We start from the raw sequence: 13097 nt of genomic DNA on the forward strand, positions 1-13097 counted from the left end.
TAAAAAACAGCTTGGGGCCGGGCGGTGGTGGTGCACACCTTTAATCCCAGCACTCTGGAGGGAGACGGATCTCTGTGAGTTCGAGTCAGTCTGGTCTAAAACAGCTAGTTCCAGGACAGGTTCAAAGCTACAGAGAAACCCTGTCTCGAAAAACCAAAAAAAAAAAAAAAAAAAAAAAAACCAACAAAAAACAAAAACAAACCAACAAAAAACCCAAACAGCTTGGTATTCATATACAAACAGACACATGGACATATGGAATTGCATTCAAGACTGACATTAACCCACACACCGATGTGTATGGTCTGTCCTGTTCCTTTAAGAGACAAGGCCTCGCCGGGCAGTGGTGGCACACGCCTTTAATCCTGTAAGACTTTAAGACAATTCTGAAGCCATTTTGACAATTCTGAATCCTCTCAGCCTCTGTGCCATAGTGCTTCCCCTCCTCCCCTGGGAACCAAGGACCTAACAGCTATACTCGCACCTACTCAGTTCCTGAACAATTACCCATATACGTATGTTTTGATTCGGTCCCCTGGGAAACGGGGTCAAAATGACCTCTTACCTCATCTGATCTGGCAACAGCTCTCCAGTCAATTATTGGTAATAGCCCTTTCGAATAAGTCAATCAGAATAGTCAAAGAACAACCCCCCTTGCTTCTGTGGCCCCTTTAAAAGAAGACTGTACCAGCTATTCGAGGTCCCTTGGCTTCCTGAATGCTGGGAGACCCTGTCATGACAGAATTAATAAAATCCTCATGCTTTTGCATCGGCTGTGGTGTGTGAGATGGTCTCTGGGGGCGACTCCTCCTTGGTGTTTGGACGCTAGAGTCCAACAATCCCAGCACTTGGGAGGCAGAGGCAGGCGGATCTCTGTGCGTTCGAGACCAGCCTGGTCTACAAGAGCTAGTTCCAGGACAGGCTCCAAAACCACAGAGAAACCCTGTCTCGAAAAACCAAAAAAAAAAAAAAAAAAAAAAAAAGAGAGAGAGACAAGGCCTCCCCCACCCAGGCAAGCTGATCTTCAGTTTTCAGCCTGAGCCCCTTCCTGTCTCTCTCCTTCTCCTGTCTGCTTCTGCCTTTCTCTCTCTTCTCCCCACTTCTCCCCTCTTCCCTCCCCCCTCTCTGGTTCTCTCTCTCTCTCCTCTTCCCTTCCCCCTTCTCCCCTTCTCCCCTTTCCCTTTCCCCTCCATTGTCTCCATCTCCTCTTTCAGCAAAGAGCGTCACCATTTAAGTTCAGTCTCCACCTCTGCCTCCTGGTTCCCACACCGTCCCACAGCTGTTGGTGCCTGTCAGCTTATCTCCTGCTCTGGCCCCGTTTTCCCCTGAATGGAGGCTTCCAAGCAGACTCAGGACTCCACTCATCTCCAGTCTCCAGTGGCCCAGAGTGTCCATGGAAGGCTGTTTGTACAACATGAGCCTGCTCGAACAGTAACTGAAGCCCTGAGCTTGGTGCACGGAGGGTGATGGCAGCGTGAGTTGACCTGAGCAAACGATACAGACAAGCAGCTCTTTGATCACCAGGGTGCACGGTGAGGGCCCTGGGCATGGGGGGCAGGAGGAGGTGTGAGTATTGGAGAGGGAGTTCGTGTGGGCGCACTGAAACGAGCCTGTGCCCTTTCAATGTCTTCCGCTCCTCCTGTCATGTGGGCTGCATGCACGTGTCTTGGGAGGGTATCTGTGTGTGTGTGTGTGTGTGTGTGTGTGTGTGTGAGGTAGGACAGGAGAGACAGATAAGACAACCAAGAAATCAGTGGTGAAATCAGTTCAAAGGTCTTTTTTTTTTTTCTCTTAATTAAAGTCCCATCTAAGTGGTCTGCTTGTTTAGTTGTTGGTTTTTTTTTTTTTTTTGGTTTTTCGAGACAGGGTTTCTCTGTAGCTTTGGAGCCTGTCCTGGAATTAACTCTTGTAGACCAGGCTGGCCTCGAACTCACAGAGATCCACCTGCCTCTGCCTCCAGAGTGCTGGGATTAAAGGTGTGCACCACTGCCGCCTAGCTGATTAGATTTTTTGGGAGGGGGTTGGTATTTAGAAACAAGCAAACAGGACTGGAGTGCTGACTCAGGGGTTAAGAGCATTTGCTGCTTTGGCCAAGGATCTGGGTTTGGTTTTGAGAACGTATAGGTGGTTCACAACTATCTCTAACTCCATTTCCAGGAGATCTGACACCCTCTTCAGCCTTTGTGGCACCGTATGCTCACAGAGCCTTCATATACGTGTGGGCAAACAGTTTTTAACCATTTAGTGCACCGGTGTTCTACCTGCATGTCTGTGTGAGAGAGGGCGTCAGATCTCCTGAGCTGGAGCTACAGGCAGTTGTGAGCTGCCCTGTGGGTGTTGGGAGTTGAACCTGGGTCCTCTGGAAGAGCAGCCAGTGCTCTTAACCTCTGAGCCATCTCTCCAACCCTTAACCTTCATTTTTATTTTATGTGTATGAGTGTTTTGCCTGCATGTATACATGTGTGTGCCTGGTACTCCCAGTTATAAAAGGATGTTGGATCCCTTGGAACTGGATTTACAAATGGTTATGAGCCTCCATGTGGGTGCTAGGAAGTGAACCCGAGACTTTTGCAGGAGCAGCTCCATTGAGTCACCTCTCCAGCCCCAAAGACCCATACACATAAAATAAAAATAAATAAATCTTAGAACCAAAACAAAGTCATGGATTAAAGAGGTGGCTCAGTGGGTAAGTCACTTGCTGCCCAGGTGTGAATCCCTGGGACCCACATAGAAGCTGGAGGTGATGCAGCTGTGACATCAGGGTTCCAGTACAGCAAGATCAGAAAGAGAGACAGAATATTCCTCCAGAAACTCGAGGTCCAGCCAGACTGGTGTGTGTGTGACTGAGAACAAAGAGACCCTGGCTCGAGCAAGGTGATGGTGGGGACTAACACCTCCACAGGTGGATTGTGCCCAGACCATGATACTCATGTACCCCCCCCCAACTGTGTATATACACACAAATAATACACAACTCCGGAGAGGCATGGAGGGAGGAGAGAGAGAAACACAAGATCTTGAAAAATGGACTGTAGTGATATTTTGTTTGTGTTTTAACAAACCCTGGGTTTTATTTATTAAGACCAAGTAGAATTCGTGCTACAATGGATTGCAAATTATTTGCCAGTGCCCTTTTTGAGTTGATGGGGTGTTTGGAACAACCTTGACCGGTAGAGTATGTCAAACAGAGTAGGCAGAAGTGGTACCAAGCTCAGAGGCAAATGGGCTCAGGGGCCTCTCCTTGTCACTGGAGCAATTCCTTGCAGAGTCCTGAACATCTGGGTAAGAAGGCTGTGTTTCCTTGGCTGTCATGCTGGAGAGGTAGGTACCTGTGGTATTCCAGCTGACACTTCCGGTAGACTCTGTCCGCTGTTCCTGCAGGGATGCCAGACACGTGAATGGAGCTGCTTTCCAGCCCTAGACAAATGCCACTGAGTGACCTCAGCCAATGGCACAAGGAGCAAATAAATCATCCAGCTGAGCCTTCCTGGAAATGCTGAATCACGATCATGTATACCAGCATTCAACAGAGTGTAGGTCACATGACCACAGCCAGCTAAAAAGAAAGCTGGGAAATGGGTCTTTATCTGAGTGAACAATGCCTAGCTGTAAATAAAGGTTGTCCTATTACTATAGAAGAAAAGCAGTTTATCCTCAGGAAAAGATAAGCAGTCTTTGCCACTCTGTGTGTGTGTGTGTGTGTGTGTGAGAGAGAGAGAGAGAGAGAGAGAGAGGAGAGAAAGGTATTGTGTGTACATGTGTGATGTGTCTATGTGTGTATTTGTGATGTGATGTGTATATGTAGGATAGTGTGCATGGGAGATATGTGTGTGCATGTAGTATATGTGTATGATGTATTTGTGGTGTGGTGTGTGATGTGTGTATGTGATGTAACATGCATGTGTGTAGTGTGAGCTGTGTATGTATGTAGGGTGTGTGTATGTGAGTATGAGTTGTGCCTATGTGTGTATGATGTGCATTTATGATGTGTGTGCATGTGATATAGTACGTGTATTTGTGTATATGAGGTATGTGTGTAAAGTGTGTCTATATTTGTGTGTGTGTGATGTGGTGTACATGTATGATATGTGTGCATGTGATGTAGTATGTGTTTGTGTGTGTACATGTGATGCAGTATGTGTTTGCATGTATATGATTTGTGTGCATGTGATTCAGTATGTGTTTGTGTGTATACACGTGATGCAGTATTTGTGTGTGATTGTGTGTGCATGTGATGCAGTATGTGTATGTGTGTGTGCATGTAATGTAGTATGTGTTTGTGTGTGTGATTGTGTGTGCATGTGATGCAGTGTTTGTGTGTATGATTGTGTGTGTGCACCTAGGGAGTGGTTAGGCTTGCGCTGCTGCTTCTGGTCCCAGACCTGATCCCTCACTTCTCGAGTTGTACTGCCCCACTCAGCAGCTTGCTTCCTTGTAGATGAGATCAGGACAGTGTTTTTCCAGCAGAGGAAGGACAGACAGGGTTTCCAGCCTGGGTTCTGGGAACACCTACAGAGCCCCTGGCCAGGTGGACTCACCTGGATAAAGGACACATGATATGGATTTGGGGTCCTTGGGAGTGACCTCCTTCCTGTCCTGCTTGTGGTTCTGCATGGTGAAACCAGTTCACACCAGTGTTTGATTACATCAGCATCTGGGGGGTACCCTTCTGACAAGAGTGAGCTTGATAGCTCTTGGTGCTGGCAGGGCAGCCCCACTGATGTGGGAGGGCTTTTGGTACTTCTGGAGGATGTGGCTCCAGGAAGTGTGTGTCAGCTTGTTCTCTGACTATCAGTGCCCTTCTATGTAAAATGGGGACAGTAGGAAGCGTCTCAGGCTGGAGATTTAGCTGGAACTCGGGTGGCAGGCTGCCCTCCTAGATTTCATAAACCCTTGGTCTTGGTACCCAGCCCCACATTCACAGAGCATGGCGCCACACACCTGTAATCACAGCACATGGGAGATGGAGGTGTGTGTGGGGGATCAGGAGTTCAAGGTCATGGTTGAGTATCAAGTTTGATGGCAGCCTCGGCATGAGACCTGATTGGGGGGGGGGGGAGAACTCCCTCTCTAGAGCAGGTTGGCCTTAAATTCACAGAGAGTTGCCTGCCTCTGCCTCCTAAGTACTGGGATTTAAGACACGCGTCACGTCTTTAAATGGACGAATGGTAGGTGGCCTGGAGAGACCAACCAGGAACAGGGTGCATAGTGGCTGAATGTCACACCTGTTTAAGGACATTTGGACAAGATGCTGATGTGACTGGGAGAAGAACTGAATGCTGCCTGGGTATACGAAAGTGGCCATCTGGGGGGCTGGAGAGATGGCTCAGTGGTTAAGAGCATTGCCTGCTCTTCCAAAGGTCATGAGTTCAATTCCCGGCAACCACATGGTGGCTCACAACCATCTGTAACGAGGTCTGCTGCCCTCTTCTGGTCTGCAAACACACACAGACAGAATATTGTATACATAATAAATAAATAAATAAATAAATAAATAAATAAATAAATATTTTTTAAAAAAGTGGCCATCTGTTCGTTGTGGCCTGCAATTAAGGACAGTCATGCCTGTCCGCTTAGGTCAAGTACTGTGTGATTGATGACATGAAGCTAGAGCCTGGATTTCAGTCTCCAGGCCTTGCTTTGTATTTCAGCTATGGGGCCCAAACTAGCTTCTTTTTTTTTTAAGTTAAAATTTATTTTATTTTATGTGTATTAGTATTTCACTGGCATGCTTATCTGTGTACCTCATGTATGCCTGGTGCCTAAGGAGACCAGAAGAGGGCGTCAGACTCCCTGGAACTGCAGGCTGTGAGCCACCATGTGGATGCTCTGTAAGTACTCTATGACAATGACACATCTCCAGCCCCCAACAGAGATTCTTTTATCAGTGTGATGAGGCCTGGATGTTAAGCATTCATGTGTTTAGCCCTGGGAAGCCATCAGGTATAGCTGGTTTATTATATAGATGAGGACCAGAGAGAAAGATTGTTGTGTTGATCAAAGCCACCCAGGAAGTGATGGAGAGCAGGATCGCTGTGCAAAGAATAGGGAGCCAGAGAAGCAGGTAAGATGTCCAAGTTGGAGCTCCAAGGGATCTGACCCCCTCTCTGGACTACTCAGGTACCAGCACTCATATGTGCACATACACACAGACACCCATATGCATATAATTAAAACATAAAATAAATATTCTTTTGTGCTGTATTAAGGCAGCTCAGATCCAAAATAACCACACAGAAACTGTATTAATTAAATCACTGCTTGGCCCATTAGCTCTAACTTCTTCTTTTTTTTTTCTTACTTAGTTTTTATTCATAATCATAAACTTAACTCTGCAATCCAGCTAGACTTGAAGGGGAATGAGGAAAATATGGAACCCAAAGAACTTCAGTGAGAGCAGAGATTACAGGGTACTGTGAGCAGATGGGGCTGGGATGCTCTCCTGAGCTACAGAAGGAATGGTCTGATGGGTAAGAAGCCCGCAAGTCAAAAGAATTAGAGTTGTCCACAGTCGGAAATGGTGATCTTCTTGCTGGTCTTGCCATTCCTGGACCCAAAATGCTCCATGGCTTCCACAATGTTCATGCCTTCTTTCACCTTCCCAAAGACCACATGTTTGCCATCCAGCCACTCAGTCTTGGTGGTGCAGATAAAAAACTGGGAACCGTTTGTGTTTGGTCCAGCATTTGCCTTGGACAAGATGCCAGGACCTGTATGCTTCAGGATGAAGTTCTCATCCTCAAAATTTTCTCCGTAGATGGATCTGCCGCCAGTGCCATTATGGCGTGTGAAGTCACCACCCTGGCACATGAATCCTGGAATAATCCTGTGAAAGGAAGAACCCGTATATCCAAATCCTTTCTCTCCAGTGCTCAGAGCACGAAAGTTTTCTGCTGTCTTTGGAACTTTTTCTGCAAACAGCTCGAAGGAGATGCGGCCCAAGGGCTCGCCATCGGCCGCGATGTTGAAGAACACGGTGGGGTTGACCATGGCTGCAGCAAGCGGTGAGAGGGGACAGCGGTGTCTGCAGAGCCTAGCTCTAACTTCTTATTGGCTAACTCTTGCATCTAAATTTAATCCATTCCTAATAATCTGTATTGCCACGTGGCTGTGGCTTACCGACTGAAGTTCTGGCGGCTGTCTCCGGTGGAGCTACATGGCTTCTAACTCCTCCTTTCTCCCAGCATTCTGTTTGCCCCCTCCCACCTCTATTCCTTATGCAGGTCCAAGACAGTTTCTTTATTAACCAATGGTATTCACAGCTTACAGAGGGGAGCCCACATAACCTTTGAGGCCAGAGTCTTACTGTGTTATTCTGAACAGCCTGGGACTCACTGTGTAGTCCAGCCTGGTCTTGAACTCATAGAGTTCTGCCAGCTTCTGCCTCCTGAGTGCTGGGATCAAGGAGTGTGTCACTGTGCCCTGAAATATAAATCTAAAAAAAAAATAATACGGGTAGGGATGCAACTTAGTGGGGTCCTTGAATAGCATGTGAGAGGCCTTGGGTTCTATCACCAGTGTTACCAAAGAAAATAAAAGGATGTAGCTCTCTTGCCTCCGTTCAGGAAACACTGCCTGATCTGGATCAGTGATTCTCGGATTGTCAGGGGGGATTTTGTCTTCCAGAGAACATGTGGCAATAGATGATTTTGATTGCCCTGACTGAGGATGGGGATGTTGCCAACATATAGGGTAGACCAGGCCAAGATGTTGCCATAGCTCTCACAGTGACCTCGAGAGACCCCACACTGTGTCCCCAGTGCCACTGCGCTGAGGTTGCAGCTGAAGTTGAGAAACTGGCTGCAGAGCTGGAGCTCTGTCCCATTTCCAAGGTCCTCCTGGGAGTCTGTGTTCTTCCTTCGCCTTGGAGCCCTGGGCTGCAGAGCCATCTACCCTGTTCACGTCTATTGCTATTCCTGTGGCCTTCTCTTACCACTAGCCCAAACACAGATAATTTCTTCGTCCCATCCTCTCCTTGGGCAACCTGGTGTTTTCCTTCCCAATCCCTGGGTCTTATTGGTTTATTTCTCTACCATCATTTTTAGAAAATGTTTTTATTATTTTATATGTACAGGTGCTTTTCCTGTGTGTATGTTGGTGCACCACTTGAGTGCCTGATACCCTCGGAGTCCAGAAGAAGGCATAGAATCCCCTGGAACTGGAGTTACAGACAGTTGTAAACTGCCATGTGCATACTGGGAATTGAGTCCCAGGTCCTTTTGAAGAACATTCAGTTTTCTTAATTGTTGAACCATCTCTCCACCCTCTATATTATTTTTATTTGTGTGTGTTTCTGTGTGACTATGCACACGTGAGTGCAATGTCCTCAGAGGCCAGAAGAGGGCACCAGATCGTCTGGATGTAGAATTGCAGGTGGTTGTGAACCACACGACATGGTGCTGGGAACCAAGCTTTACAAATGCAGTAAGAATTCTTTTTTTTTTTTTTTTTTTTTTTTTTTTTTGGTTTTTTGAGACAGGGTTTCTCTGTGGCTTTGGAGCCTGTCCTGGAACTAGCTCCGTAGACCAGGCTGGTCTCGAACTCACAGAGATCCGCCTGTCTCGGCCTCCCGAGTGCTGGGATTAAAGGCGTGCGCCACCATCGCCCGGCTACAGTAAGAATTCTTAATGGTTGAGCCATCTCTCCAGCCCCTGACTTTTGTCTTTTTTTTTTTTTTTTTTTTTTGAGACAGGGTTTCTCCGTAGCTTTTTGGTTCCTGTCCTGGAACTAGCTCTTGTAGACCAGGCTGGTCTTGAACTCCCAGAGATCCACCTGCCTCTGCCTCCCGAGTGCTGGGATTAAAGGCGTGCACCACCACCGCCCAGTGACTTTTGTCTTTTTTTTTTTTAAATATTTATTTATTTATTATGTATACAATATTCTGTCTGTGTGTGTGCCTGCAGGCCAGAAGAGGGCACCAGACCTCATTACAGATGGTTGTGAGCCACCATGTGGTTGCTGGGAATTGAACTCAGGATCTTTGGAAGACGAGGCAATGCTCTTAACCACTGAGCAATCTCTCCAGCCCCCGACTTTTGTCTTTTATAGGGGCTCACAGTTCAGAATTTGTCCAAGAGCTGGCAAGGGCTCAGCTGTTTAAGGCACTTTCTGCCAAACCCGACAACTTAGGTTTAATCCCTAGGACCCACATGGTGGAAGCAGAGAAGCAACTCTCTGAGTGCTATGACCGCCCACATACATATAGTGTGTGCCTTAAATACATTTTTAAAAAAGTGTTAGGTTGTCTGAGTCTCAGAAGAGCCTCTGTACTTACTTATACTTTTGCTTTTGTTTTTGAGAGAGTGTCTCACTGCATAGACCTACTTGTCCTGAAACTCATTGTGTTGACTGGGCTGGCCTTGAACTCACAGAGACCTGCCTGCCTCTGCCTCCAAAATACTGGGATTAAAGGTGTGCCCAGCTTCTGCACTTATAAGGTTGAATAGTGTTAAACTTACTAAAACTGTTAAAGATTTGTTATTTTTATTTTATTTTATGTGTCTGAGTGTTTTGCCTGCATGTATGTATGTTTACAGTGTGCATGCCTGATGCCAATGGAAGTCAGAAGAAGCCATCAGATCTCCTGGAACTGGAGTTACAGACTGTTGTGAGCCCCCATGTAGGTGCTGGGAACTGAATGTGGGTGGCCCCATCCTTTCTTATCATCCTTGGGCCAGGTTCCTGGGCTGAATAACAAAGAGTGGTGGTGCACACAGAGGCAGGGGCTCTCTGTGAGTTCGAGGTCTGTCTGGTCTACAGAGTGAGTTTGAGAACAGCCAGGATTATGTAGAGAGGCCTGTCTCCAAAGGAGATAGTGAAGTGAGCCTCAGCATTGGTCTCTCTACTTTCTGCTTCCTGACTGCAGGGAGATGTGACCAGTGGCCTCCATGCCTTCCCCACCATGTTGGGCTACACCCTTAGCCTGTGAGCCAGAGTCAGCCCTTCCTGCCTGATGTTGTTTTTGTCAGATCTTCTGCCATAGTAGAGCAAAGGAACTACTACAGCTGTCTCAGGCAAGTTGCTTTACCTTCCTATGCCTGTGCTCCTTCATCGGTGTACTAGGGAGCGTGGTGGCTTTGGTCTCGTCAAGCTGTGTTGCTCTCTTGAATGATTCCACATAAAGCACAGAGGAAAGAGCTGGGCACACACGGAGCGATGTGCTTCATTAATAATAGATGCTTCTGTCACTCCTCTGAACGTGTCTGTCTTTGTGTGTTGGTGAATGGCACAGCACCATTGTCTAAACCTAAATCCATAGCACCTAGCTCATCGTAGACTGGCTGCCTCTCTTCCCCAGGAGAAAGTGACCTGGGACATGCTGAGATGCTTGCAGAATCCTGACAGATTGCTTTCACTGGGACCAGGCAGAGGCAGGCATCTTAGAGACATGGATGTTTTCAGCAGGAAGGGAGCGGCATTTCGATCACAATGGAGCAGCCATTTCCTGAAAGCTAAGGAAGAGGCCCGCATGCAGTTTCTGAGGCCGGCAGGGGTTGCAGTCCATGAAGGCTCGTCTGCTGCGGATGCACCCTTGCTCTGTTTGTCTGGGAGGCTGCAGGAGGATGTTCATTCTGATCATGGGGTCTCACTGTCCTCCCTGAACTACCACTGGCTAAATTTTCCAGACGCCTCAGGGTCAGAGCTACAGAGATGTAAAGAAACGTCAACCATGATGGGACAGGGACACAATTCCCTACTGTCACCGTTGGTAACCTAAGGAATTCCCCTAATCTTTTAGGGACATTGATACAGGCCAAGTCAGGGTTCATGGCTGGAATACTGAAAAGAATCTCAAGAATAGACGGTGTGGTGAAGAAGGGTGGGGATTTTATTAAACATGCTAAGACAGGAGGCAGATGGGTAGAGGTGCTTGGCGGCAAACCCAGTGACCCACACAGTAGGGGAGAGGACCGATTCCCACAGGCTGCCCTGTGCTCCCTGTGTGTTGAGGCATGAGGGCCTTCACTAACGCTTACTTGCCCGGCCAGCTCGCCTCACTGTTTGCTCTTCTGAAAAGTGAGGTGAGTGTGGCGGCTCCAGAGAGGCCTTGCTTGGAATTGTAATCTGATAAGATAAAACCAGAAACCACTAGGGTTACATAAGAAGGCTAGTCCAGGTCTTTTCCTTGTAAATGGGGTTTCTGGTGAGATTCTTAGAAAATTGCAGGTTCATAGCCGGGGAAGGGAGGAGGCCTTAAGAGGTTGACTCCGCTGGCTTTTCTGCTGCCTTGCTGGCCAGGAGTTTCAACTGGATCCCTGGGTGTGGGGCTCTTCTCTCTCCCCTCTCTTGTCCCTCAAAGTCTCCATCTCTTTTTCGTCCCAGCAACACGACGAGTCTTCCACCAGCACTGGGAGGAGACATAGTGTCATCTGTTCCTCTCAGTCCAGACGTAGGTAAAGCTATTTCAGGCCCACAGTGAGAGCTCCCGTCGTTTGTTTCTGATGACCAGGCACACCGCTAGCTTGGACAAGGACAGGAGGCAAAACTAGAGGACAAAAGGACATGGGTGCAGAAAGGACAGAACAGCCACTCTCAGATGCAGCTCCAGTCTAACCCAAAATGACTTCACTGGACTGCAAGCCGAGGGACAGCAGTCTCCTGGAGAAGTGTCTCCAGTACAGTACGGCCTTCAGGGCTTCCAGAGAACCCAGATGTTTTCTTTTTCATCCCTGTCTCTCCTGAGCACCATCCTTTCAATCTCCTCCCCCTCCCCTGCTCCTCCTCTTTGTGCTCTTCAACCTCTCCCCTACCTCAAATTAAGATATCTGGCTAATTGATTTAGTTAATTTTGAGACAGGGTTTTGCTACGTAGCTCATATTTGGCTTGGAACTCTGCATCCCCCTGTCTCAGCCTTCCAAGTAATATGATTACAGAATTTTCACTCTATCTGGCCCCTCCTCTTTCTCTTTAGTTAATTTGGAGACAGGTTTCCTTATGTCTCCCAGGACAGTGTTAAGCTCTCCATGTATCCAAGACCGTCCTAGAACTGACCGTCTTCCTGGCTCAGCCTCCTAAGTGCTGAGATGACCTTTGCACACCACTACCCCTGGCCTTTCACCTTCTCTCAGGCTTGTGATCTCTGTGTCCACACAGATGGTGACTGGTTCTTTCTGTGCTCAGCTCCCGACCAAAGTGCTCAGACGCTCCACAGTGACTGTCAGTATAACTCAGTGTCTCGCTGGTCACCCCAGCAGGAGAAGCTGTGAGGACAAGCCATGCAAATTCCCAGGTCACATGTTACAGTCAGGCCATACCTAACCACTGCCTCTGCTCCCTACTCGCTCCTGTGTCTACTTGCAGGGTTTCTAGAAACTTCTGCAGGCCATCCCCTCCAGCTTCTATGTTCTGTACCAGTTTGTGGGAGATGCAAAGTTGGATGGGCGTGGAGAGGAGGGGCTTTACAGAAGCTGTCAATCTGAGTCTCGGGGTCTTGGTCCTTTCTAGAGGAACACAGCAAAAGAGGAGGTTCCCCTTGCATTCTTGGGTCTGCAGCCTAGTAGCCTGCCTTAGTCACACAGGGTCTCGCAGTGCCCATGTTTAGTCACACAGGGTCTCGCAGTGCCCATCTCCCCAGGGTGCTGCGGAATACTATGGAGCTGGACTTGCTGGGGCAATGTTCTCTGGGTGTGGTGTTCTGGGCTTATTTCACAGTCAGCCTTCCGCTGTCTCAGAAATGCCAATCACATTCTGTCCAGTGCCTCCTGCCATCCATGTGTGGTAGGTGGCAGGCTCCTCCCTTCCATACCTGGCGGGGCTTGTGATGTCAACTTGACTGCATCTGGAATTAACTAAAACCCAAGGGACTAGGTACACTTGTAAGGGACTTTTTTCCTTAAATCATTTGAAGTGGGACAACCCACTTTTAATCCATATCTTTTGAGGTGGGGAAGATCCATCTTTCATTTGGACCCACTTTCTTTTGACAGCCAAGGACATGGAAAGCCAGGTGGTGGTGGCCCATGCCTTTAAATCCCAGCACATGGGAGGCAGAGACAGGCAGATCTCTGCGAGTTTGAGGCCAGCCTGGTTTACACAGCTAGTTTCAGGGTAACTAGGGTGGTTACACAGAAAAACCCGTCTTGTAAAACAAAACAAA

The 13097-nt window shown here is 47.9% G+C and overlaps 1 protein-coding gene across 1 annotated transcript; it reads right to left on the reverse strand.

Annotated features, from left to right (window-relative positions):
- Window positions 1-6469: 6469 nt before the first annotated feature.
- Window positions 6470-6996, reverse strand: LOC130877972 (peptidyl-prolyl cis-trans isomerase A-like). Its single transcript, XM_057775676.1, has one exon. It carries the CDS (start codon window positions 6988-6990, stop codon window positions 6496-6498), a length of 495 nt encoding a protein of 164 aa, XP_057631659.1. The 5' UTR covers window positions 6991-6996; the 3' UTR covers window positions 6470-6495.
- Between the last annotated feature and the right edge of the window lie 6101 nt (window positions 6997-13097).

Source organism: Chionomys nivalis, chromosome 7 (assembly GCF_950005125.1).
Source record: "Chionomys nivalis chromosome 7, mChiNiv1.1, whole genome shotgun sequence".
Taxonomy (NCBI): Eukaryota; Metazoa; Chordata; class Mammalia; order Rodentia; family Cricetidae; genus Chionomys; species Chionomys nivalis.

Excerpts from the sequence above, each read along its gene's own strand:
- LOC130877972 (XM_057775676.1), bottom strand. The coding sequence starts at position 6,990 with ATGGTCAACCCCACCGTGTTCTTCAACATCGCGGCCGATGGCGAGCCC.